This window comes from Ursus maritimus, unplaced genomic scaffold, assembly GCF_017311325.1.
Source record: "Ursus maritimus isolate PB19 unplaced genomic scaffold, ASM1731132v1 scaffold_25, whole genome shotgun sequence".
In the NCBI taxonomy this organism is placed as follows: Eukaryota; Metazoa; Chordata; class Mammalia; order Carnivora; family Ursidae; genus Ursus; species Ursus maritimus.
The window spans coordinates 648,738-671,416 of NW_024425008.1; the positions used below are offsets into that span (position 1 = coordinate 648,738).

The following is a 22,679-nucleotide window of genomic DNA, read 5'->3' on the forward strand; positions in this document are numbered from 1 at the left end:
CCCCCCCCCCGTTCTGGGTTCCAGAACCTTCCTAGCCCTGGAGTGGGGTAGGGGGTGAAGGCTACTAGACCACAGGTGCAGGGCCAAGTGGCCGGGGTGAGTCCTGGGTACTTAGCAGCACTGGCACCCCTGTTTCTGGGATCAGGGACCCATTGGGGAAACTGAGGTCCGCTCTGGCGTGTGGGTGCTGGTGAGCAGCTGCACACGTGCCGACTGCAGGCACAGGGCACAGTGCTGGGGGGCCGTGCCGGGCGCGGTGGGGGCTGGCAGCAGTTGGTGAATCAAGATGGATTTTCGGGGCTGCGCGGGCGAGGCGCTCATCAGTCTCCCCGCTCAGTTGGCATCCTGGGGAGCGGCAGCTGGCGGGATGGGAGGCACTCCATCAGGGGCCGACAGCTCCAGACTGGCGCGCAGGCGGGTGGGAGCGAGCGGCCCGGGACGGCACAGGTGGTGGGCTACGCGCAGCCCCCGGAGCCTACTCTGCTTGCGCCCACCCGCTGCACTGGCGGGGAAGGGGTATCTGTGGGGGACTCCCAGCCACCAGGGGCACGAGCAGTGTCCACACGAGGCCTGACCGCAGCCTTCCCAGCCCACCGTCTTCATGGGCTGAGGCGGCTCGGCGGAACTGGGCGGAGATCCTGCTAAATGCTGTTGGGGCACAGGGCAGGTCACTGGCCATCGCTCAGGTCCTCCCTGTGCCGCCAGTGTTGGACCTGGAGGTGACCCCCCCATCCGCCTGCAGCCTGGCAAGCCCCCCACCGGCCGGTGGACAGGAGTGGAGCAGAGGGAGGGCTGGCTCTATGGCCACACCCAGAGGTCCTTGGTGGGTGGGGAGGGGCTGGGCAGGGAGGGGCGGGGAGCACAGTGGAGGTGCCCAGTCCTGGATGGGTGGGGCCTTTGCTCCTCCCCCTCCCCTGGGGCTTAGCTGGGAGGGAAAGGTGGGGCCCAGAGCTTGCGGACCCCAGCCCCACCCCTCACCCCCCGACCTGCTGCCCAGTGGCCCCTGTGATAAAGCAGTTGTCTAATTAGTAAGTTCTCCGTTGTTGTTCAAACTCCTTGCTCGGCAAAATGTAAATGAAACATTTTTTTCTGGGTGTCAGTATGAAAAATGACAGTCGCTCGGATATCGCAGAGGACATCTGCTCTGCTTAAGTGTGAACGCTTGTTTATGGCTGATGTGGCAAAACTTTGGGGAAAACTTCCCCGCCGTGTACCTGGGTAACCCATCGTGGGCTGCAGGGGTCAAGGGTGGTAGGTCGTAACCCGAGGACCTCACAGACACCTCCTGGGTCTGGCTTCACCGTGGGGCCCTGGACAGGGAGTGCTGTCACATGGACAGTGAGAGGCTGTCCCAGTGCCCAGCCTGGGGGGTTGGGCCCTCAGTCTCACTCACTATCCTCTCAGTGCCGCACACCAGGCTCCAGCCTGCAGGCTGTGGGCCAGCTGTGGTGGACAGTCCACTGGCCACGGTCACTGTAGTAACTGGCTGGCCCCAGGTGGGTGGGGAGAGCTCAGCCCTGATACCCTGGTGGGTGGCCTCCCAGCCATGCTGGGAGTGAGGGGCAGGGGACAGGGTCCCAGGGTTAGCGTGTCCTGTCTGCTCGGGTGCAGCGAGCTTCCAGCCTGCCGCAGGGACAGAGTTTCTGTGAGGAGGTGGAAGCAGGTCCAGTGGCCGTGGCCCCTCACTGCCCACATGTCCGCAGGGGAGTACATCAAAACCTGGCGGCCCCGCTACTTCCTCCTCAAGAATGACGGCACCTTCATCGGCTACAAGGAGCGGCCCCAGGATGTCGAGCAGCGAGAGTCCCCTCTCAACAACTTCTCTGTGGCTCGTAAGTGCCTGCGGTCACGCTGGGGCTGCAGCCGGGTACTGCTGGGCGCAGGGGGCCAGCCCTGGCTGGACAGGTGGGCAGGGTGCCAGAAGTCCTCTGTGCCTGGCAGCCCCCATGCTGACATCCCCCAGGCCTCCATGTTTGGGGCCAGCAGCAGCCAGGGACAAGGTGGGGCAGGGCTGGCTCTGAGTAACCGTGAGAACTGGTGAGTGGCTGGTTCTGGCTGGTGGGAGCTTTTGGTGCTGAGTCCCAAGGCTGGCAACCCTGGGGCTAGGGAGACCTGGCCATGGAGCTGGGCTGCCAGGGGGCAGGGGGGAGGATGCTGAGCCAGGCAGGCCTTCCAGCCTGGTCTCTGTTTCTGGTCTAGCTGCTCTGGAACCTGACTCTGCACTGGGGCTGCCCAGGACACAGGCCTGGTGGGGGCAGGAGGGTGAGGGAGGGGCTCATGAGTGGACAGGCCTCCTGGGTCCCTCTCGGGATACCCTCAGGTACAGAGCGCGGTGCCTGCTGTGGGGGTCTGGGCTCCTGCACACATCTCCACTCTCTGGCTCGCTCTGCTTTCCCTGCTGTTCAGCCTGGGAGCCTGGGGTCCTCTGGCTCTCCGCATCACCTGGGGCAGGTTCCGGTCCAGGGTCTCAGGAGGAGGTAGCGTGGACTGACGGGGTTGGGGGCGCTCCTGGACCTTGGCTGTCCTGCCCACCCTCCCAATATACCCGGCACTGTGCTGCAGGGGCAAGGGGCATGGCCAGTATACCCTGGCCTGAGGGCTTCTGTCAGGGAGGTTCCAGCCTGGGGGTCTCCCAGGGAGGCTTCACCGTGACCTGGGTCCAACGAGTTCTGATTCCCTCCTTGCCCCCCAGCCTCAAGCTTCCATAAGGCAGCTGTTCGAGTAGAGATCCCAGGGTGAAGGAAGACCAAGTAGGCAGGCACCATCGTCCCCTGTAGCCTGGTGGCCATGTGGGCTCCCCCTGGTGCCTCCTTGGCTGGGGCTGGGTGGGGCTTCAGGGTTCCGGAAGGAGGCTTGGCTGGGGTGGGTGCCACCTTGTTGGCAGGGGCGTGGGGACCCTTAGGAATGTTCTGTATAGGCACAGTGCAGAGGGGATGAGGGGGCTCTGCAGAGGTTCACAGGCTCCAGAGGGCTGCCTGAGCAGGGGGGGAGGGGCTGGGTCCTTGAAACCAGGCCATAGGCCAGCTGAGCTCCAGCCAAGGCACAGAGCCATGGGACAGGGAGGTAGCTGGGCTGGGGCCTCTGCGGCCAGGGGCCTTTCCTTGGGGATGGATTCCGGGTCAGGGGACAAGAAGTCAGGGTCTGAGATGGGTGCCAGGCACCTAGGTCCTGGGAAAACCTGGTCTCTGATGAGCGAGTAGGAGGTGGGTGTGCAGGACGGAGAAGACCAGCCACAGGGTTTTCTGTCCCCCACCCCCTGTTGACACAGGCCACCCTCCCCATAAGGCTGGCCCCAAGCCCCCTCCTGGCTTCCAGCCCTGATGGACCACTGCCTTACACCCTGCTGAGCCCAGTTAGGGCTCAGACACTGGAATGTTGGAAACCCTTGTACTGGCCCTGGGCCCCCTCTCCGCTCTCACAGGCTGGGCCAGTATTGGCCTAGAATTTCTCAGCAGCACCCCCGACTGCCTCACCCCTCTGGGGCCTGGTGCATCCCCACAGTCCCTGGGCTCCTGGTGTGTGCACGCATTCCAGGTGTGTGTGAGTGCGCCTGTTGTGTGCATGCTCCCGGTGTGAGTGTGCTGTAGGTGTGTGTGTGCCCTAGGTGTGTGTTTGTGCTCCCGGTGTGAGTGCTCCCGGTGTGCACGCATTCCAGGTCTGCCCGTGCTCCCAGTGTGCACGCATTCCAGGTCTGCCCGTGCTCCCAGTGTGCATGCATTCCTGGCGTGTGCGTGCCCCTGGTGTGTGTATGCATGTTCCTGCTATGCATCTGGAACCCCCAGCCTCTGGGGGAGGGGTGCCATCAGTGTGGGGTGGGTACAGCCCGAGCAGCCTCCAGGGTGGGTCATGTCCTCCAGCCCCCTGCCAGGACAGTTGGCGTCTCTGAAGGCTGAGTCACCACCAGCCTTTACCCTGGGATTGGCCCTGCCTTGAGGGGGCAGGGGGCCGGCAGTCAGTGCCGGGAAGATGGCAGGAGGTTCCCGCTCAGGGGCCAGCTGCTTTCCCTCCTGCCGGCCCCTCCCTTGGGCACCCATATGCCTCACCGTCTGGCCAGTCGAGCTGTGGCCTGGCCTGCAGCCTGGGCTCAGAGACTGAAGGACCAAAGATGATGGCAGGCGGCTGAGCTGACCCAGCCTCAGCCGTCCCCACGGGGGCACCTCACTGCTCCAGAGCTCGGTGTCTAGGCTGGAATAGGGGTCCAGCCCCATTTTACAGGGAGGGGAGCCAAGGCTTGGAGTGGATACGGGAGAGGGCCTCCCGTGACTCAGTGGTGGGGTCCTGGGGGTGGGGGCAGGTGGGCCATGTGGGTGGGGGTGTGTGCACTCACCTGCCTGCCCTGCCCCCAGAATGTCAGCTGATGAAGACGGAGCGGCCCCGGCCCAACACCTTCATCATCCGCTGCCTGCAGTGGACCACGGTGATCGAGCGCACCTTCCACGTGGAGACACCCGAGGAGCGGTACGGGATGGAGACGTGGGGACGGGCGGGGTGCCAGGGCCCTCTGCTCCCTGGTGGAGGGCACACCACCCTGTGGGGAGCTAGGCTTGGTGTCCCCAGTGCCCAGGCCCGCGTCACGGGGCCTGACCTGCTGGCCCTGCAGGGAGGAGTGGACAACTGCCATCCAGACGGTGGCCGACGGGCTCAAGAGGCAGGAGGAAGAGATGATGGACTTCCGGTCGGGCTCACCGAGCGACAACTCCGGCGCCGAGGAGATGGAGGTGTCCCTGGCCAAGCCCAAGCACCGTGTGGTGAGGCCCTCCCCCAGCTTGGAGGGGCCTGTTGGTCCCAGTGTGGCCACGGGGAGCCCTGTGTGGGAAGTGAGGCAGGGAGGCGGGATTCCGGGGGGGGCTGGGGTCCCCCTGACCCCAGGTGCCGGCCCGCTGCCCTGCAGACCATGAACGAGTTTGAGTACTTGAAGCTGCTGGGCAAGGGCACGTTTGGGAAGGTGATTCTGGTGAAGGAGAAGGCCACGGGCCGCTACTACGCCATGAAGATCCTGAAGAAGGAGGTCATTGTGGCCAAGGTAGGGCACAGGGCCGGGGCCTGGCTGGGGGCAAGCGGGGAGGCAGGCAGCTCACCTGGCCCTGTCTTCTAGGACGAGGTTGCCCACACGCTCACGGAGAACCGTGTTCTGCAGAACTCGAGGCATCCCTTCCTGACGGTGAGCCCTGGAGGCCCCGCGAGCCCGTCTCCCACGGACCAGGGCTGGTGGGCTTCAGAGTTCAGCTGAGGGTGGGCACACCTCCGAGGAGGGCCGGGGGTGGAGGCGCCTGATGTTGGGAGGGGGTGAGGGCTTGTTTACTTCCCCTGGTGCACTCAGGGTGGGTGCCCTGAGTGTTTCTCTGCTCTGCCTGAGGCCCTGGGAGTCCCCCAAGCCCCCATGCCAACACTTCTGCACACCACCTTCCGGCTGCTTCCCCTTTGAGGCACGAGTGTGCAGGGTCCCTGTCCTGGGGGATACTCAGCCCAGGAGGGGTGTATGGAAAACCGTTAGCCTTCGTGAGCATCCCGGGCGCATGGTGTCCTCATCCTAGGAGACTGGCCGGGTCAAAGCAGGGGCAGAGCAGAGAAGGCCTGTCCTTCTCTAAAGTGTCTATTCCTTAAAATAGTTTCTTATGAGAAGTGACCGACATTTTTAAAAGGTCTCTTTTTTTTTTTTTTGCCCAGACTCATTCATTATGGTGGTTTTATCTCATTTGCATCAGCTTGCCCCTCTTCCTCGTGTCCAGGCTGTGTGTCCTTCCCTCCCCCTCATTGCACTCCCATGGCCACAGCACCGCTGTCACACACCACAGCGACGCCGGGGTCTGCGCATGCCAGCCCCTGACCCTCTGCCCTGGCAAAGGCATCTCCCTCCTGGGGATTCTCCACGGGGAAGGGGGTCATGTGGCGTGGCCGGTCCTCTCTGCCTGAGGTCTGTAGCTGGCCTCTTGTCCCGTGTTTTCCATGAACGGGGCTCATCCCTGGCTGCTAGGTTAGTTCCAGCATCAGTCACTTGTGGGGACGACTCGGTCATTGGGCCTTTCCTTTTAGAGCCAGGCTGCCTGTGGTGTGAGGTAGGAAGGTGGCCGGGAAGCTCTGCCCTGGGCATGTTCTCCCCTTGCCAAGGGTTCTCCCAGCTGCTGCCCTGCCTCCCATCCTGGGGGCCCAGAGCCTGGAGGGAAAGCTTCCACAAAGTCAGCAGAACCTGCCAGCTTCTGTGGTCCAAACTGGCCTGAGACTTGGTACAGAGCCCATGTTGCACATTCTTCAAGAATGGCCTGTGGGCATCAGGGCTCCTGCTGGGTCCAGGGCCCATGGTACCAGCTCTGCTTCCCTTGTAGGCCCTGAAGTACTCCTTTCAGACCCACGACCGCCTCTGCTTCGTCATGGAGTACGCCAACGGGGGTGAGGTAGGGTGGCTGTGTGGCCCGTGTGGGGCTGGCCTTCCCTGAGCCTTGGGTGTCCGCTCCCCAGCGCAGGGGCTGTGTGGTGCCCGGCCCGCAGGGTCTCAGGTACGGGGTGGGGGGTAGTTTCCTGTGGCCCGCGTTGCCTCACACCCCTGCCCCGCAGCTCTTCTTCCACCTGTCCCGGGAGCGCGTGTTCCCTGAGGACCGGGCCCGCTTCTACGGTGCCGAGATCGTGTCTGCCTTGGACTACCTGCACTCGGAGAAGAACGTGGTTTACCGCGACCTCAAGGTGGGTGGGTGGGAGCGGCAGGGGCTGCAGGGTGGTGGGGCAGGCTGGCGCTGACCTGAAGGCCACGCCCCACAGCTGGAGAACCTCATGCTGGATAAGGACGGGCACATCAAGATCACGGACTTTGGCCTGTGCAAGGAGGGCATCAAGGACGGGGCCACCATGAAGACCTTCTGCGGGACGCCCGAGTACCTGGCCCCCGAGGTGCGCCCCTACTGTATCCCCCGGGCGTCCTGGGACCCCATGGCCCCGGGCGGCCCGTGACCCCATGCCCCTGTGCCCGCAGGTGCTGGAGGACAATGACTACGGCCGGGCGGTGGACTGGTGGGGGCTGGGCGTGGTCATGTACGAGATGCTGTGTGGCCGGCTGCCCTTCTACAACCAGGACCACGAGAAGCTCTTCGAACTCATCCTCATGGAGGAGCTCCGCTTCCCGCGCACGCTCAGCCCTGAGGCCAAGTCCCTGCTCTCGGGGCTGCTCAAGAAGGACCCCAAGCAGAGGTGAGCCACACAAGCCCCCATCCCCCAGTTTCCCCTTGGGACAGTGATGCAGCTTCCAGGCCACAGCGATGGCTGATGTATGACGTCCTCTGCCAGGGCTGGCTGAGGCCAGACGGGCATCTTGACCCCAGCCTTGCAGCCTCTCTCACCTGCTTGGAAGGTGTGAGACCCCTTCCATGCCGGCAGCACCTGTCTTCCCCAGTGTCCTGCAGGAGCCGGGGCATGGCCCTTGGCACGGTGCTGTCCTCAGCCCCCCAGAGGGGCTGCACCACCCACAGCGCCCCAGGACCGTGCGGTCACCCTCGCACTGTGCTCCCCCCGCACTGCCCCCCACTGCGTGGAGACCCCCAGCGGGAGGAGCGCCCGGTGGGGGCCCGGGGCCTGAGCCGGGCTGGTGGCAGCACCTGCCATGTTCCCGCAGGCTCGGAGGGGGCTCAGACGACGCCAAGGAGATCATGCAGCACCGCTTCTTCGCTAGCATCGTGTGGCAGGACGTGTACGAGAAGAAGGTGTGTACACTCACCCGTCCACACCCATCGCTGTCCCTGCCCTCTCCCCGCGGCCCTTCCCCAGGCTCACAGGGTCTGCACTGCAGGATCTCCTCCTGAGCTCTGTGCACGGACCTCCCTCCGTCCAAGCCTCGGGAGGAGCTACGTAGGCATGGACTCCCCAGACAGGGCACCGTGTGCCCGACACTGCCTGCTGAAGCCTGGCAGTGCAGTGGGGGCACTAGTCCCGCTCTCCCACTCCCTCCCTCGGACCTCAGTGCCTCCTGCTGCAGGGAGAGCCCAGGCCTGCTGTCGGAGCGCACAGGGCTATGCAGGCCCGGGGCACAGCACCTGCTTGTCTGGTGCAGGAGGGAGGCCCTCCCAGGAGTGAGGCCTGCATACATCCCTCTGCCCTTTGCCCTTGGAGGGATGTGGGAGTGCCAGGTCCAGACTGGTGGGGTGGCCCAGCAGGCTCAGGAAGGCTGTACCAAGGTGTGCAGGGCACCCTGTCACCGAACAGACTTCCACCTGGTTTCCATCCTGCCCTCCCCGTGCATGCCCATTGCCAGCCACACGCTGCTGGCTGGGCCTCTGTCCTGCCTGCAAGATGGGGAACCCCCGCTCTGCCCAGCTCCTGTCCACTTCCCTGCCCGCCCAGAGCCCAGCTGCTGCCCAGCCTTGACCAGAGACCTTCCTAGCTCATGAGGGGCAGCCCTGGAGTAGATAGGGGCAGTGCTTGCCTGTAGGGCCCTCCTTCCATGGGCCCGTCCCCTACACTATAGGCCTCGCATCTGCAGCCTGACTCCGCTGGCTGCGCTCTTGTCCTTGCACCGCAAATGAGGCCAGCCAGGCCTTGCGCTCAGGACTTGTCCCTTCCCTGTTCTGCAGAGAAGAAGGCCTGGTCTCCTCTTCTGGTGGGAAGTTGGGCAGGGAGGGCCCTGGGAGCCCTGTGTGGGTTTGGAGCCTGTCAAGTTCACCTCGTACTCCAGCACTATCTGGCTGCTACTTGTGTCCTCTCCTCCCCCCGCCAAGCCACTGCATGGGACTACTACTCGCTGGCCCTGGTGGGGATGGGACTGTCCCTTTATCATAAATTATCAAAGTGGAAGCCCCTGGCAGCTGGGCTGAGTGGCACCTGAGGAAGGGGCTGGGAGTCCACCCTATCCATCCTGTCCCGTGGCATCCCTCTTCATCTCCTTCCTAGTTCATAAGAGAACCAGAAAGAAAGTGAAGTAGGCTAGAAAAGGGAATGGACTTGTCTCCTTCTGCCTGGGGCCCTAGGGCCCTGCAGAGCTGGTCAGCTGTGGGGGCCACTGTGAGCATGGCGCGGCCTGCCCTGGGGGAGGGGCACGTCTGCAGGGCTCCAGGCCACCACCCTCCCTTGTGTGTCTCCCTGCTGGAGCCCTGTTCCATGGCCTCCATGTAGCCTGGAGACGGGAGGCATTTCCTTTGGGGGGAGGCCTCAGGTCCTAGGGGCCATGCAGAGTGCAGCCTGTCACCTGCCTCCCTCCCCCCTTTGTCCCCTACAGCTCAGTCCACCCTTCAAGCCCCAGGTCACATCAGAGACAGACACCAGGTATTTTGATGAGGAGTTCACGGCTCAGATGATCACCATCACGCCACCCGACCAAGGTGAGGGGGCCACCTCCTTGCCCACCCCCAAGCCTGCTTCTTCCTTTCTCTCCAGAAGCCTGCAGTGTTCCCTTGTGGGAGGGTGGTGATGGTGGGGGCGGGAGGGCGCCGTTTGGCCCTGGCAGTGAGAGGGTCTGGGAGGTAAGCCGTGGGGCCTGCCTCAGCTTCTCTGGATGCACAGTAGCCGCTCCCAGTGCTGGGGTCTGAGCAAATGTCCCACCCACCCGGCTGCAGGTGACAACATGGAGGGGGAGGACAGCGAGCGGAGGCCCCACTTCCCGCAGTTCTCCTACTCGGCCAGTGGCACAGCCTGAGGAAGGCCAGCTGGCCGCGCCGCTCCTGACGGCGGCTTCCGGGGACGGGGAGGACGCCCCGCAGGACGATTTGTGTTCCGTCTTTCTTTCCGGATGTGTTTGGGAGGAGCCATGCCGCTCCTCTGGGCGGGGACGGGAAGACCTTTTGTGCCGTGGCCAGGCGGCCCACCGTGAAGGGGTCACCCTCCCTGTCAGCCGGGCCAAAGGAAAGGTGGCCTGCAGGCTTTTTTAATTTATTTCATCTAGGTCTCCAGACATGGCCTTGGCCGTCAGAACGATTAGGTTCACATAGGAAAAGGTTGAGGACCTTATGCAGCCACGTGCAATTGGGGGTCCGGGTGCGCCCTGCCTGTGGCCCCTCCGTCCCTCCCGCCAGCTGTCTCTGCCCAGCCTGGGGGCACCAGCAGCAACCTGGTTATGGCACGCTGGCCTGGTCCCCTCCCTGGGGCAGGCCAGGCCGGGCTTGCCCGAGAGGCAGAGGAAGGAGGTTGCAATCCGTTGCTGTGTATTATGCTGTTCACATGCATTTTGGGGTTTTTTAATCATAGTGACAAGAAAGCCCCTCCCTCCCACCCTTTTGTCCCTTCGGGCCGTCTCACTTCGATGGTGTCCCCAGGTAGCACTCGTCCTTTGGAGCAGCTTCACTGGCCCGCCATGCGCCCAGCGCCCTCCAGAGGGGCCTTCAGGGCACCCAGACGCCATGCTGCACCAGGGCGCTTTTTACATCCAACTTTACTATTTTTACTATTATGAGACTTTCCCTCCAAATTCAATAAACACTGCTTTTCAACTCGGTGGCTTGTTTTGGTGGGTGGCAGGTGAAGAGCATGTGGGCTGGTCGGTGTGTGTGGTGGGGGAGCCCTGATTGGCCTGCCCGAGGGAGGACGGCCATCCCTGGCAGGGCTCAGGGAGCGGGGGGATGCCCAGGCTGTCCACACGCCCAGCCAGGTCACCCCCTCACAGCCCAGGAGCCCTGGGGGAGGTCACACAGAGTCTGGGACTGCGGCGGGGAGGGGCGCAGGCAGCGGAGACCCAGCCGCCCAGCGGGACGCGCTGCCGGCGCCCCCTGGTGGATGCTGGTGGCCGCTTGCTCGGCGCGCAGGAGCCCCCTGCCCAGCAAGCCACGGTGGAGGAAGTCTGGGAGCCTTGGCTTCCTCATCTCCCCCGTGGACTCACCCCTGCAGGTGTGGCCAGGGTGCCGGACGTTTATGGGTGCTGGGGCATGGGCCTGGAGGCTGGGGTGGGGGCACATCTGGAGCAGCCCCCGGTCACAAGACGACACAGCTTTTTTGGAACCACGTAGACACACACACCAAACACTACCCACTAAAGTGTTTGGAGGTAAGAGACGTCCAGCTGTCACGTGTTAAAAGGGGCATCAAATCAGAACCCTGTGCGCTGTCGGTGCGAACACAGAACGGAGCAGCCGCTGAGGGCGAACAGTATGGCGGTTCCTCAAGAAATCACACACGATAACCACATAGCCCAGCAAGTCCACGTCTGGGTCTGCACCCGAAGGCCTGAAAGCAGAGATCCCGTCACCTGTGTTCACTGCGGCACGATTCAGTGGCCACACTGCGGATGAAACCCGAGTGTCCACAGTGGGTGAACGGATGAGCAAAACGAGGCCCACCCATTCACAGGACTATCACCCAGCCTTCAGAAAGGGCCTTCTGGCTCTGCTACGACACAGATGGACCTTGAGGACGTGATGCTGAGTGGAACAGGCCAGTCACTAGGATTCCACTCCCATGAGGGCCCTGAGGAGTGGGATGCACGGGGAGAGAAAGTAGATGGCGGTACTGTGGACTGGGGAGTCGGGGTTGCAAGATGAAGAGTTGCAGAGACGGTGGATGGTGAACGTATTTACTGCCACTGAACCGTACCCTTTAAAATGGTTACGATCGTTGAATTTTATGTATACCTTAACACAGACAAGAAAAAAAAGTCCACCATAGAAAATACAGTGATACCCTTCCGTTATCCTCAAACTTTGAGCAAACGGTGGCTCAAGTGGCAGGTGTGGTGTGGAAACCGGGGAGGGGCCCAGAGCCTGGAGTCAGTGTCAGGCGGGCCCATCCCTTCCCACAGGTGACGAGATGCTTTTAGTCCCAGGAGAGGGGTCAAGGTCAAGGGCATGGACACAACACACCACCATCTCAGGTGGGGGGAGCTGAGGAATGAGTGAACGCCCTGACCTAGGTGGGGGCAGTGGGGTGCGCAAAGCAGATAGGCACCTCGGACAGAAAACTCCTGGGAGGCCAACCTATCCTGGCGGACCACCCTCTCCTGGCTCACACCTGCTCTTACCAGCACCCAGCGGCCTCTGGAGGAACGGGGTGGAAACCTGCACTCAGCACCTGGACTGCCCCCTCGACCCTTGCGGCAGGTGTGTGGGAACAGGCTGTGGGCCTGACTGGTGACGTGGGGTGTGTCCTGCTCTCCAGAAGCTGCCAGCCCAGGGACATCTGCTCAGAGACAGTGCATCGTCCTTTGGGTTTTGTGTCTTTATACCTAAGGTGAACTTCTGTAGACGAGAGAGGAGGGTCTCGCTCTTTTGCTGTCTCTTGGGACAATCTGGCCACCTCTGGCCTTTACTGCCTTGACTGAGGCGCTGGGTCTGCTCACACTGTAGGCGGCTGCGGGCGGGACTGAGCTTGCAAACCCTCTTGCTGTTCTGTGTCCGTTTGTTCTTTGCTCCTTCTTTTGTCTTTCCTCACCCGATTTTGGAGTAAATGACTTTTTTCAAACATCCAACTTCTCTCCTTTATTGGCTTGTTTTACCAGTTTTCCCACTGACGCTCCTTTTCTGCTGTAGGATCTGGCCCACTGGGATGCTGAGTTGCACATAAGGCCCCAGCCCAGTGGCTTTGGGATGGACAGTACACACCTTGTATTTCTGCTGTCAGAGCCTCACCTGCAAAGACAGGACAGGGCACACTCCATTCCCAAGCTCTGTGCTCCTGCCCCACGCTCTGCATCCACAAACGTCAAAATCCCCAAACAGGCTATGACTTCTGCTTTCAAGAGTCAACTGACACTTGTTTTTTTTAAATACAGGTCCATGTGCAACTGTGCAGAATGACACCACATGCCTTTTTAAGATTTTATTTATTAGAGAGAGAGTGCGTGCACAGGAATGAAGATCAGAGAGAGAAGCAGACTCCCCGCTGAGCAGGGAGCCCAATGTGGGGCTCGATCCCAGGACCCTGAGATCATGACCTGAGCCAAAGGCAGATGCTTAACGACTGAGCCGCCCCGGTGCCCCAACCACATGCCTTTTTAATTTTTTTTTTATTTTTTAAAAGATCTTATTTGAGAGAGAGAGATAGAGACAGAGGGGGTGGGGGGAGCGGCAGAGGGAGGGGGAAAAGCAGACTCCCCGCCGAGCAGGGAGCCTGACGTGGGGCTCAATCCTAGGACCCCGAGGTCACGACCTGAGCAGAAACCAAGAGTCGGTGGCTTAGCTGGCCGCGCCCCCAACCTCAATGAGCCTGCACTCAGCGGCACCACGTACATCCCGCTGCTGTTGTGCAGTCCTCACCATCGCCACCCATATTCCCAACTGAAACTGTCCCCAGGAAACACTGACCCCTTCCCCGACCGTGTCTATGACCAGAGTCCTTGAGGGGCGTCATGAGTGGGATCACGCAGGCTTGGTCCTCCTGTGCCAGCTCAGGTCACGGAGTCCCACGTCCTGACAGTCCATAGCACGTGCCAGGACCTCCTTCCACCCCGAGGCTGGATACCCACCCCCCGGCACAGACGGGCCACTAGCCGGCTGACGAACACCCAGGCTGCCCCCCTCTGCTGACCACGGTGACTCACACCGTAGTAAACACGGGGTGCACACGTCTGTTCGTGTTCCTGCTTTCAGTTCTTTTGTGAAAACACACACACTAGAGGGATGTCCGCATCCTACAGCAGTTCTCTTTTTCACTTTTTGAGGAACCACCACACTGTCTTCTGCAGCGGCCGGCCATCTTCCGCTCCTGCCAACAGTGCACGAGGCTTCCAGTTTCTCGCATCCTCGCCCACGCTTGTTTTGTTTTCTTAATAATGGCCATCAGTGTGAGCTGCTATCTCCTTGTGGTTTTGATTTGCATTTCCCAAGCGACCAGTGTGACGTTGTGCTTACTGGGGTTGCAGCCTGCAGGTGGACACCTAGGAGGCTCCAGGGCCTCTGCAGGCAGCCAGACAAGAGGAGGCGGTCCCACGATGAGGATGGCCAATGGACAGCTGTCTCCAGTGTTCGTGGCCCCGACTGCTCTTCAGCCTCCTCGCCTGTGCGTGGCCCTCCCATCGGAACTTCAGTGGTTTCTATGCTCCACCCATGGCAGTAAATCACAGCCTGGGCCCGGCTCCAGCCTGCCACCCTGCTGTCCTCTGAGAATCACGCCCCACTGTCCCCTGGACACTTCCCTGCCCACACATAGGATGCTGAGAACGTCCTGGGGACTCTTGCACCAGGTGAGGGAGACCCACAGCCTGCTTGCGTGTAACCTCTCCTGGCCTTTTCTTCTGTCTTCCTGGCCACCCTACTGCAGCTCCTGTCAACTCCCCTCCCTTCAGGCCACACAAACTGCACTGCCCAAATGCAGTGGGACATTGCCCAGCTGGCCACGACTCCTGGAGAGCAGAGGCCGTCAGGTCACCCGGAGCCCGGGCCATGGACGCACCTGAAAAACCAAGTGGACACCCAGATGAGGGCAGGTAGCGGTGCCATCTCACGGACAGTTTGGGACGTGACGTCAACGTCCCAAGCTGCTCTGGCACGACGGTCCTGCACTGTGGAGCCAGATGACCTGGGTCTAAATCTTCTCTCATCATCACTGGCTAGAGAAGTGAAGGACCCGACTTTGGATGCCCGTTTCCCATCCATAAAATGGGGATGAGCGGGAACACACCTCACCTGAAGCTTGGAGGGACAGCATGAGCTGCCGCGTGTGGGCGCCAGGCACGGAGGGCCTGCACGCCACCTGGTGGGACACATGTCCCAGGAGGCTGCAGCCCCAGAACTGCTGAGCAAGGCCTCTGGTCCAAATATAAAGGGATTTATTCACTTCTGCCCTCAGTACAAAATATAAACTAGACACCCCGCCCCCGTTCTTCAGCATCGGCACCCGTGCGGCCCATCCGGGAGGGCGGTCGTCCGCTCTGGCCCTCAGGCCTCGAACCTGGCGCAGCTGGCACAGAGCACTGTCTCGTGAACGTCACCGCAGCTGCAACATCACAGGGAAGAGAGAAGAAGTGTTTTGGGGGGCTCAGTTGTGCCCCCCTAGGTTGATATGTTGTGGTGCTGACCCCCAGTTCCTTGACCTTATCTAGGGATGGGGGGCCGTGAGCTGCAGACAGAACTAGTTAAGATGAGGCCCCACTGCAGATGGGTGGGCCCTTACCCCACAGGCGAGGCCACCGGGAGAACGGTGAGGTGCACCCACAACCCCCGGACCTGCGGTCAGCAACCCCGACACCCCAACCTTGGACTTCTGGCCTCTAGAGCGCGAGAAGCGCTGTCTATGCTGCCTCTGCACGGTGTGTTACAGCAGCCCCAGCGGACTGAGACGGCCGACGGTCCACCCGCAGCCTGCCCTGTACAGAAACCTCCCAGTATCCGACTAGGATTTCCTGGGCCACAGTGGTTCAGCGAATGGCAGGGGAGATTCATCAGGAGAGACCCCGCAAGGACAAGAAATTGGCAGCATGCTCCAGAACACACAGAAAATGTGCCAGCAAGAGGCAGAGTTGCCTGCCACGCGGCAGGGAAGACGCTAAGCCCGGGGCCCACAGCACAGGACTCGTCGAGGACGACTGGCCGGGCAGGATGAAGGCCGCTGGGCTGCGTTCTAGTGAAAGCAGAGCCCTGGCACAGCACCCAGCTCTGCGGCTCCCGGCACCAGGACCCGAGGGGCCATGCCTGAAGGGGAAGGGGCAACAGGCCAAGGCTGACTTCTACACCCGGGGATACCACTTCGGCCTTGTGACCTGGAGCGCGACCTGTTTGTAAAACGGAGCAGAGAGCCCAGCCCCCAGTTGCGTCTGAGAAATGGACGCCCCCCGCACCCCCATCACAGGGTGAACTCTGTAGGTAGCTGGGGAAAAAGCAGGAAGCAAAGGCCAGGAGGACACTGTCCTGACAGGAGAAGGTTTCCGCGCACGGGCGGGTGGTAAGAGAGCTCCAGGCAACTCTCTTTCTCCCTTAACCTGCCCTGCTGCCAAGCTGGGTCCCTCCCCACGTGCAACGGCCTCAGGACACGGGGGTCTAGCCCTCTTTAGTCTGCAATGAAACAGGAAGGGGAAAATAAGCCGGCAGAAGCAAAGGAAAGAGTATTCCACGTGCACAACTGGCCAACATACAACCCCAAGCTGGACTGCAGGGGAGCTCCCGGTGCCCACCCCGCCTCGTGCCGCTCACGCCAGGCTGCTGGCTGGCCCACCTGAGCTGGGTTTCTGTGTTCCACGGTTGGCTTTAGACTGTAGTGACTACGCTAGTTTGAGGCTTACACAACCAGCTTCGAGTCTGTGTGGGGGCCTCGTCTTACACCCCCACCCGGCAGCCAACAGTGGCCGCTGGGGTGGGACGGGTACCTGGCGCCGCCCAAGGAGGTACGGGATTCAGCCAGTGGAGGCAGACATGCACACTCAAGTCACAGACTAAGCCAACACTCCGTTTCATGTCTGGCAAACAACCACACCCACACCCACCCCTGCACCTGCTCCCACCCGCTTCCTCCAACGGCGAGCACGCTAACAGGAAAAACCGTGTGAGACGGTCCTAACGTCAGAGCCTGAAAGGTCAGTTCATGAAGTTGTTACGACAGAAGGCCACAGGCAAAGGCAGAACTGGCAGTCTACGCGATCTGGGTTCCCTTGAGGAAACACCAGCCTTAAGAAAACCTTCCAACCAGGTGAAGCAGTTCTCGGCACCATCGCATCCCCAGGGGCAATGCCGGACAGGCTACTCTCCCAACCGCAAGACCCTCAACTGGACTGGGGTGCTCATGCGCCTACGTGGGCACCCACGGTCGAGCACTTACTCCACAAGGGCGCACAGGCCGCAGGCCACAGCCCCACAGCTGCAGCAGATGTGCACGCACCGCCCGCACAGGGCACGCTCACACTGGCCACACACCGCCTTCCCGTCCAGTGCTCGCACACACGAGGAGCAGGCTCTGGTCGTTGCCCTGGACGGGTCTGTGAGGAAGAAATGCCACCTGTCAGCCCCGCAGGGGATCTCAAGTGCTGGAGGCTGTGGGACCACCGTCTCCCCGACCTGTGGACAGAGGGCTGATCTGACTCCCTGCACGCATCTACCACTGGACCCTCCTGACAACCTCCAAGAAAGCACGGCCCGGAGACCCTTGTTCACTAGGGAGACCCCAGGTGCCCAGGAGCATGTTAGAGGGTGGTTTCTGTGACTCTAGGTTAAGCACTTCTTCTATCCTGCTATCTAGATGTCGGTACTGGAAGGATCAATTCCTCCCTTGGTGGATTGTATCGGAACTCTCACGGCCTTTGTCTTGTGTGTCCAGCACCGGTGTTTCAAAGTGTGGCCCCTGTATCCCTGGTTAACAAAGAGTTCTGGGCCCCAGTCCAGGCCCTGGGCTTTTAGCCAGCAACAAAGGAGGTGGTCTGAGCTGCATACCACTAGGGGCCTGACCAGCGGTTCCCAGCCGGCTGGGACTCCATGTCTCGCTGCAAGTGGAGAGCAGGCAGGACACCAAGGGGGCTTCTACTCCTTTCCTGGTCCCTCAGCTAGAAGCTGTTTCCAACCCCAGGCCCCGACGTCGGCTGGGGGTGCAGCCTCCTGATGTCAGGGCCTCCTGGTGCTCACCAGCTCCTCAGACCCTGGGACCAGCTCCTGCCTGTCTGGGAAAGGAGAAGCCCCCAGGCAGACAGTGTCAGGAATGAAGGGCAACATACTTGTCACATCCACCCTTAGTGCACAGCTGGGAAAGCACCTGCTGTTGGCTTCACTCACCAGCTTCAGCGGCCTGGGCTTGGCTCCTAATCAGTCGGCCGTCTTGTCCGATCAGCATCTGTCCACGTGCAGCCCGGAGGGCCTCTGTGGGTCCAGGCTTCGGGGACTCTGGCAGGTCAACGATGGCACAGCTCTCCTCCCACAAATGGTCCATGTAGGCCTGGGCCCCTCGAAAAAGGAGTTGCTTGGTTTTCTCTGGGGAAGACAAATCAGTCCCAGTGTTCACACCCCTGTGGTGTGGAAGCCCTGCACAGCCACCTCGTCCTTCAAGCTGGCTGTGGTCAGGCCTCCTTTGTGCTCTGTCATCCAGTCGTCCCCAGCCCATGCTGCTCCCTGGTAAGCTGAGGACCACTCTAGCTTCTTGCCCCTCCTCACCCAGGCTCAGTGGCCACCTCCTCCAGGAAGATTCTGGACCATGCAGCCCTAACCAGGCTCCCTCTCCTGATCTTCCACATGGCTCTCAGAACACGTGGCCTCACCTCACTGCTGTTTCTCTCCTCCCCAGCACCCTGCAAGCTGGCTGAGCAGGGCACAGAGAGAGCTTTGCACTTCAGATCACTAATTCAAGCCAGAGGCTCAGAGCTGAGCCTACAACCCCAGCCAGTATATACCCCCCTCACCGACTACAGAGCTGCTGGCAAAAGACAGGGCAGCAGCTGGCTCCTGACAGAGGTATCATAGAACCTTCCAGACCCCAGTGGGCCCTGGACACCCCCACCCTGAGAGCTGAATGGGCTGCTCAGCACCCGTGGCAGTGGCTTTCCATCAGGGCATGTGTCAGTCATCCAGGGGCTTTCACAAGCTCAAATGCCCAACTCCAGACCCCAAAATGCTTTGTGGTTTTCTGCCTTGTCTCCACAGAGCCAGGGAGGAGATTTTAGAAGCTACTGGCTCTGTGTGATGACGGTGACAGGAACAACAGTTACCAGGTAACTCAAATGAGAGGCTGATGACAGCTCCTCGTCCTCCAGCCCCTCTCCGAGCCTTATCCTGGGATGGAACGGGGGAGGGTGTCCTGTGCCGCGGTTAATGCTTGTCTTCTACAGCTTGTCATCCAAGCAAGGTAAAGAGGTCAGGTGACACTGCAGGCTGGAATGCCCAGGGCGGTCAAGGGGGAGGGTAAAGAACTAGACTGACTTAGTCCCCATTTGTTTTAAATTCTTCTGCTGCTGGCACAGTGGTTTTGAGCGTCCCGACAGGGTGCGCACTTGCAGTCCCGCCACCGTCCCGCAGCTGCACTCACTTTTAGCACTTGCAGGGCCTCAGAGAGTTTCACTTGCAACCCAAGTGTGCAAGGAAGGAAAGGGCAGAACAGCTGCTGTGGGGTGGGGGCGGTAGCAGGAGGAAGAGAACCGGCGTCTCCCAGGGGGCTCTTCCCCACATGCCCCATGCACAGCAGCTCCGAGCAATGACAAACACTATGTGCTCGGCAGGCACAAACACTGTGATCCAAACCCCTAGGTGAGGTAAGCTCCACTCCGGAGCCGCCTCCACGTATCAGCCACTCCAGGGATGACCGAGAACGCACGTAAACATCTGCGCCACAAAGCCAGACGAGAAGACCTGCTGCAGCTCACTGCCCTCACATTTCAGCTTGAACTGGACCTTCCAGTCACCCTGAACCCAACTGCACTGCCCTGTTTCCTGGCCTTTGCACACTCTGCCCCTCTGCCTGGAATTCCTTTCTCCTTTCTCCCCGCCCCCCGCCTATCCGACTCCTGCTCGGCCTGCAGGATCATGCTTAGACTCCGCGGGCCCACGAGACCCGTGTCCGCTAGGGATCCCTTCCCCTGCGGGTCCCCCACTAGACCAGGGAGCTCCCGGCAGGCAGGGCCTCCCGCGCAGCACGAGGGTTAGGATGGGCGCCGGCGCCCGGTCACTTCACTCAGGACGCGACGCTCCCCGACCCCCTGCGAGGCCTGAGACCCGGCTGTCCTCGGAGCAGGCTTAGCTCCTGGCCGAACTCGCAGTCCCCGCGGTGCGCCGGCGGGGAGCGCGGGCAGGCAGGCCTCTCGCGGGCTGTGACCAGCGCAGGTGGGCCTGGGCGCGCTCACGCAGGCTCCCGCGGCCTCTCAGCTCCTGGGCGCGCAGCCTGCGGACACGGCCGGCACAGGCTCCCGCGGGCGGGAGGGTACCCCGCACTCACCGAAGATCTCCCGCGAGTGCTGCTCGGCGCATACGCCGCGGCTCAGCTCCCTCTGGCCAACCCGGACTTTCAGCTGTAGCGGGGCCGCGTCCGCGAAGGGACAGCCCCGCTTGGGCATGGCCGCGGGCCGGGAGCGGCGCAGCTCAGCCGCGCGTCTCGCCGCGACCTGTGGCGTCACAGCAGCGCGCCAACGGGGCGCGGCGCGGGATAGGCCGGGGGCTAGGGCGGGGGCGGAGCTCGGAAGCGGTGCGGCGCGGGATAGGCTAGGGGCGAGGGCAGGGGCGGGGCTCGAGTGCGGCGCGGGATAGGTAGGAGGCGAGGGCGGGGCGGGGCTTGAAGGCGGTGCGGCGCGGAATAGGCTGGGGGCGAGGGCGGGAGCTGGACCCGGCCGCGCGGGAAAAGCCGAGGGAGAGGGCGGGGCCGACGTTCGAGCCAGCGAGGGATGGGCCGAGGGCAAGGGGGTGGGGCGGGGTTCGAAGGAGAAGCGGCGCGGGATAGGCGGAAGACAACGGTAGGGGGCGGGGCTCGAAAGCGGTGCCGCGCTGGAGTGGCCCGGGACGAGGGGGGCGGGGCTCGAGCGCGGCGCTGCGCGGGATAGGCCGAGCGTAGATTGGAGGCGGAACCGGCGCGCCAGGGGCGGGCCTTATGGGAGGCTCGCCGCGGGATAGGCCCAGGGCGACCCGGAGTCGGGACGAGGCGTGGCTGAATGGGCTGGGGCCACGTTGTGGGGGGGGCGCTCGGCGAGCTGGCGCTGGCTGGACCGGTGTCTCAGGTTTTTGCAGACGGTGGTCCCTACACAGCTGTTGAAGCCGGTTATATTCCCTTGTTTAAGTGACCAGAGTTGGAGGACGATTCCCGTTTTCCTAACTTTTAAGTGGGAGGGAATCCTAGTCCTCACGGAAGTGGGCAGTGCCGTCAGGTCGCCTGGACGCGCGGAAGGCCGTGCCAGCCGCGGGTCCGGGACAGACGTCACTTCCGGCCGCCTGCGGGACGGAGGAGCGAGGGGCCGCCGGGGGCTGAGTAGGTCCGCGCTGCGGGGACCTGCCGGGGTTTTGGCTGGAGCCCTGCGGGTCTTGGGACGTTCTCTAGGGGCTTTGTGTCCGGATGCGCCAAGTGGGGTTAAGGGGGTGTGTGGCGGTCCAGCCGGCCTCGTGTCCACCTGCTGGTCCACCCGGCCGGGCTTGCGGCGGTCACGCGCTGTCGCCGGCGGGCGGGCGGGAGGCCCTCGGGGCCTCGCTGCGCCCTCGGCTCCTCTTGCGAGGGCCCCCAGGCGACCTCCGTGCTTCAAGCCCCCGAAAACGGAACCGCTGCCCGATGGGCAACCCCACTCGTGAGTCTAGGGAGGAGGCGTGATCCCTGTGGGGTCAGATCGTGCAGCCCTCTTCGCAGGGGCCAGGACGCGGAGCTGCCCGCCGCCGTCCTGCCCGGATGTCCTGCCCGCATGACCGCCGAAGGACGGCGCGGCCGGAGCGGGCATCCAGGGCACTGTCGTTCAGCCACGGAAAAGGAAGGACGTTTGCAGAACATGCAGGAACCTGGAGGGCGTTATGCGAAGTGGAGTAAATCAGAGAAGGACAGATACTGGACGATCTCACTAAGACGTGCATTCTCAAATCGTCAGACTCCCAGAAACAGCAGATGGTGGTTGCGGTGGAATGGGGCTGGGTGGGAAGTGGGGAGATGCTGGTCAGAGGTGGACCCGCTGTGCGGCATGATGACCCTGGTTAACAACACTGCTGCTCAGAGGTTGCTGAGAGAGGAGACCTAACTGTTCTCAGCATAACAGCAGCAACGAGACGATGGGGTGAGGAATGTGGTAACTGACCTCCTTGTGGTAGAGATTGTGCTCTGTGCGTGTATCCGATCGTCACACCGAACACTGTAAACTCCCACAGCGTTCCATGTCAGTCATGTCTCAGTGCTAGGAAGTAGTTAATTACCTCCCTCAAGACCTTACCTCCAAATACAGTCACATTACGAGGTACTGAAAATTGGGACAAAATGGGAATCGAAGGGGGATGCAATTCAGCCTGTCAAATGCCAAGCTCTGCACTAGGCTCTCGGAGTGGTGTTGAGTACAGTCAGTAGGGTCCCTCCCCCTGGTGGGACAAATGTCACAAAAGGGGAAGGACACCTGCCCTGCCGGCCCTGGTGAGGAAGCTGGTGCCAGGGAAGAATCATCGTCCCTGGAAGTTGGTCTTTTCTGTAAAATGCTACAGACACCCGGAGGACACTGCCCGCGGCTGCCTCAAGATTTTGTCTAGAGGTAGAAGAAAATCAACAACTTGTCTTCGAGTGAAGGATTTAGCAGCCACTGCGAGACAGAGGTTTGAGAGCCTTTGTTGCAGCTGATTTAAAGTGCAGGTTAGCCTTACAAAGCCACACTTGTAGCGTTTTATGCAGAACGAAATGATTTCTCTTTCTTTTGAAAAATGCCTGTCCCAGTTGACTGTCAAAGGCGTGCATCTCTGCTGTGGCAAGACACGGCCAGAGGGCCATCTCATATGAGAAGCGTGTGGGGTCCAGTGTCATTGAGGGGGTGGCACCTCTTTCTGGAAGAACCTACCCCTGCTTGGGGCTCTCCTCCCATCCCTCTCGCCGGCTTGGAAGGAAACTCAAAGAACAGTTTCTGCTGGTGCTTCTCACCCCTGCCTTCAAGCAGCTGTGCTCCTCACTGACTGGAAGGCCCAGGGAAGCTGGTCGTAGCCCGTTTTCCTGGCTTCTTTCGTATCACTCTAGACTGTTCCGGGCACCGTTTGGAGCAGTTCGCTAGTGTGCGTGGAGTCACAGGAGTTTCAGAATTGAGCCTGCTCACTAAAGACGCTGTCACATGGTTCGCATCTCTGTGGTGTGAGCCAGCCGGACTGGAGCCCACTGGACCCGTGTGGCCCTTGGAAAGCAAGCCCCGTGGGCACTCGACCCATTTCCATGAGCCCAGA

General features: G+C 61.7%; 2 protein-coding genes across 2 annotated transcripts in view; one reads left to right on the plus strand and one right to left on the minus strand.

Moving 5' to 3' along the window:
* Positions 1-10,403, plus strand: part of AKT1 (AKT serine/threonine kinase 1) — a 20,442-nt gene extending 10,039 nt beyond the window's left edge. The window contains exons 2-13 of the mRNA XM_040641319.1: positions 1,704-1,832; positions 4,347-4,458; positions 4,601-4,748; positions 4,892-5,023; positions 5,096-5,161; positions 6,324-6,392; positions 6,553-6,678; positions 6,754-6,882; positions 6,965-7,179; positions 7,601-7,688; positions 9,197-9,299; positions 9,534-10,403. Coding sequence (XP_040497253.1) covers positions 1,704-1,832; positions 4,347-4,458; positions 4,601-4,748; positions 4,892-5,023; positions 5,096-5,161; positions 6,324-6,392; positions 6,553-6,678; positions 6,754-6,882; positions 6,965-7,179; positions 7,601-7,688; positions 9,197-9,299; positions 9,534-9,613 — 1,397 coding nt within the window. The 3' untranslated portion in view covers positions 9,614-10,403. The remainder of the gene's footprint in view (positions 1-1,703; positions 1,833-4,346; positions 4,459-4,600; positions 4,749-4,891; positions 5,024-5,095; positions 5,162-6,323; positions 6,393-6,552; positions 6,679-6,753; positions 6,883-6,964; positions 7,180-7,600; positions 7,689-9,196; positions 9,300-9,533) is intronic.
* Positions 10,404-14,651: 4,248 nt separating this feature from the next.
* Positions 14,652-19,922, minus strand: SIVA1 (SIVA1 apoptosis inducing factor). Its single transcript, XM_040641320.1, has 4 exons — positions 19,741-19,922; positions 17,595-17,789; positions 16,651-16,807; positions 14,652-14,835 (listed from the first exon to the last, which is right to left on the minus strand). Exons 1-4 carry the CDS (start codon positions 19,856-19,858, stop codon positions 14,778-14,780), a joined length of 528 nt encoding a protein of 175 aa, XP_040497254.1. The 5' UTR covers positions 19,859-19,922; the 3' UTR covers positions 14,652-14,777.
* Positions 19,923-22,679: the final 2,757 nt, after the last annotated feature.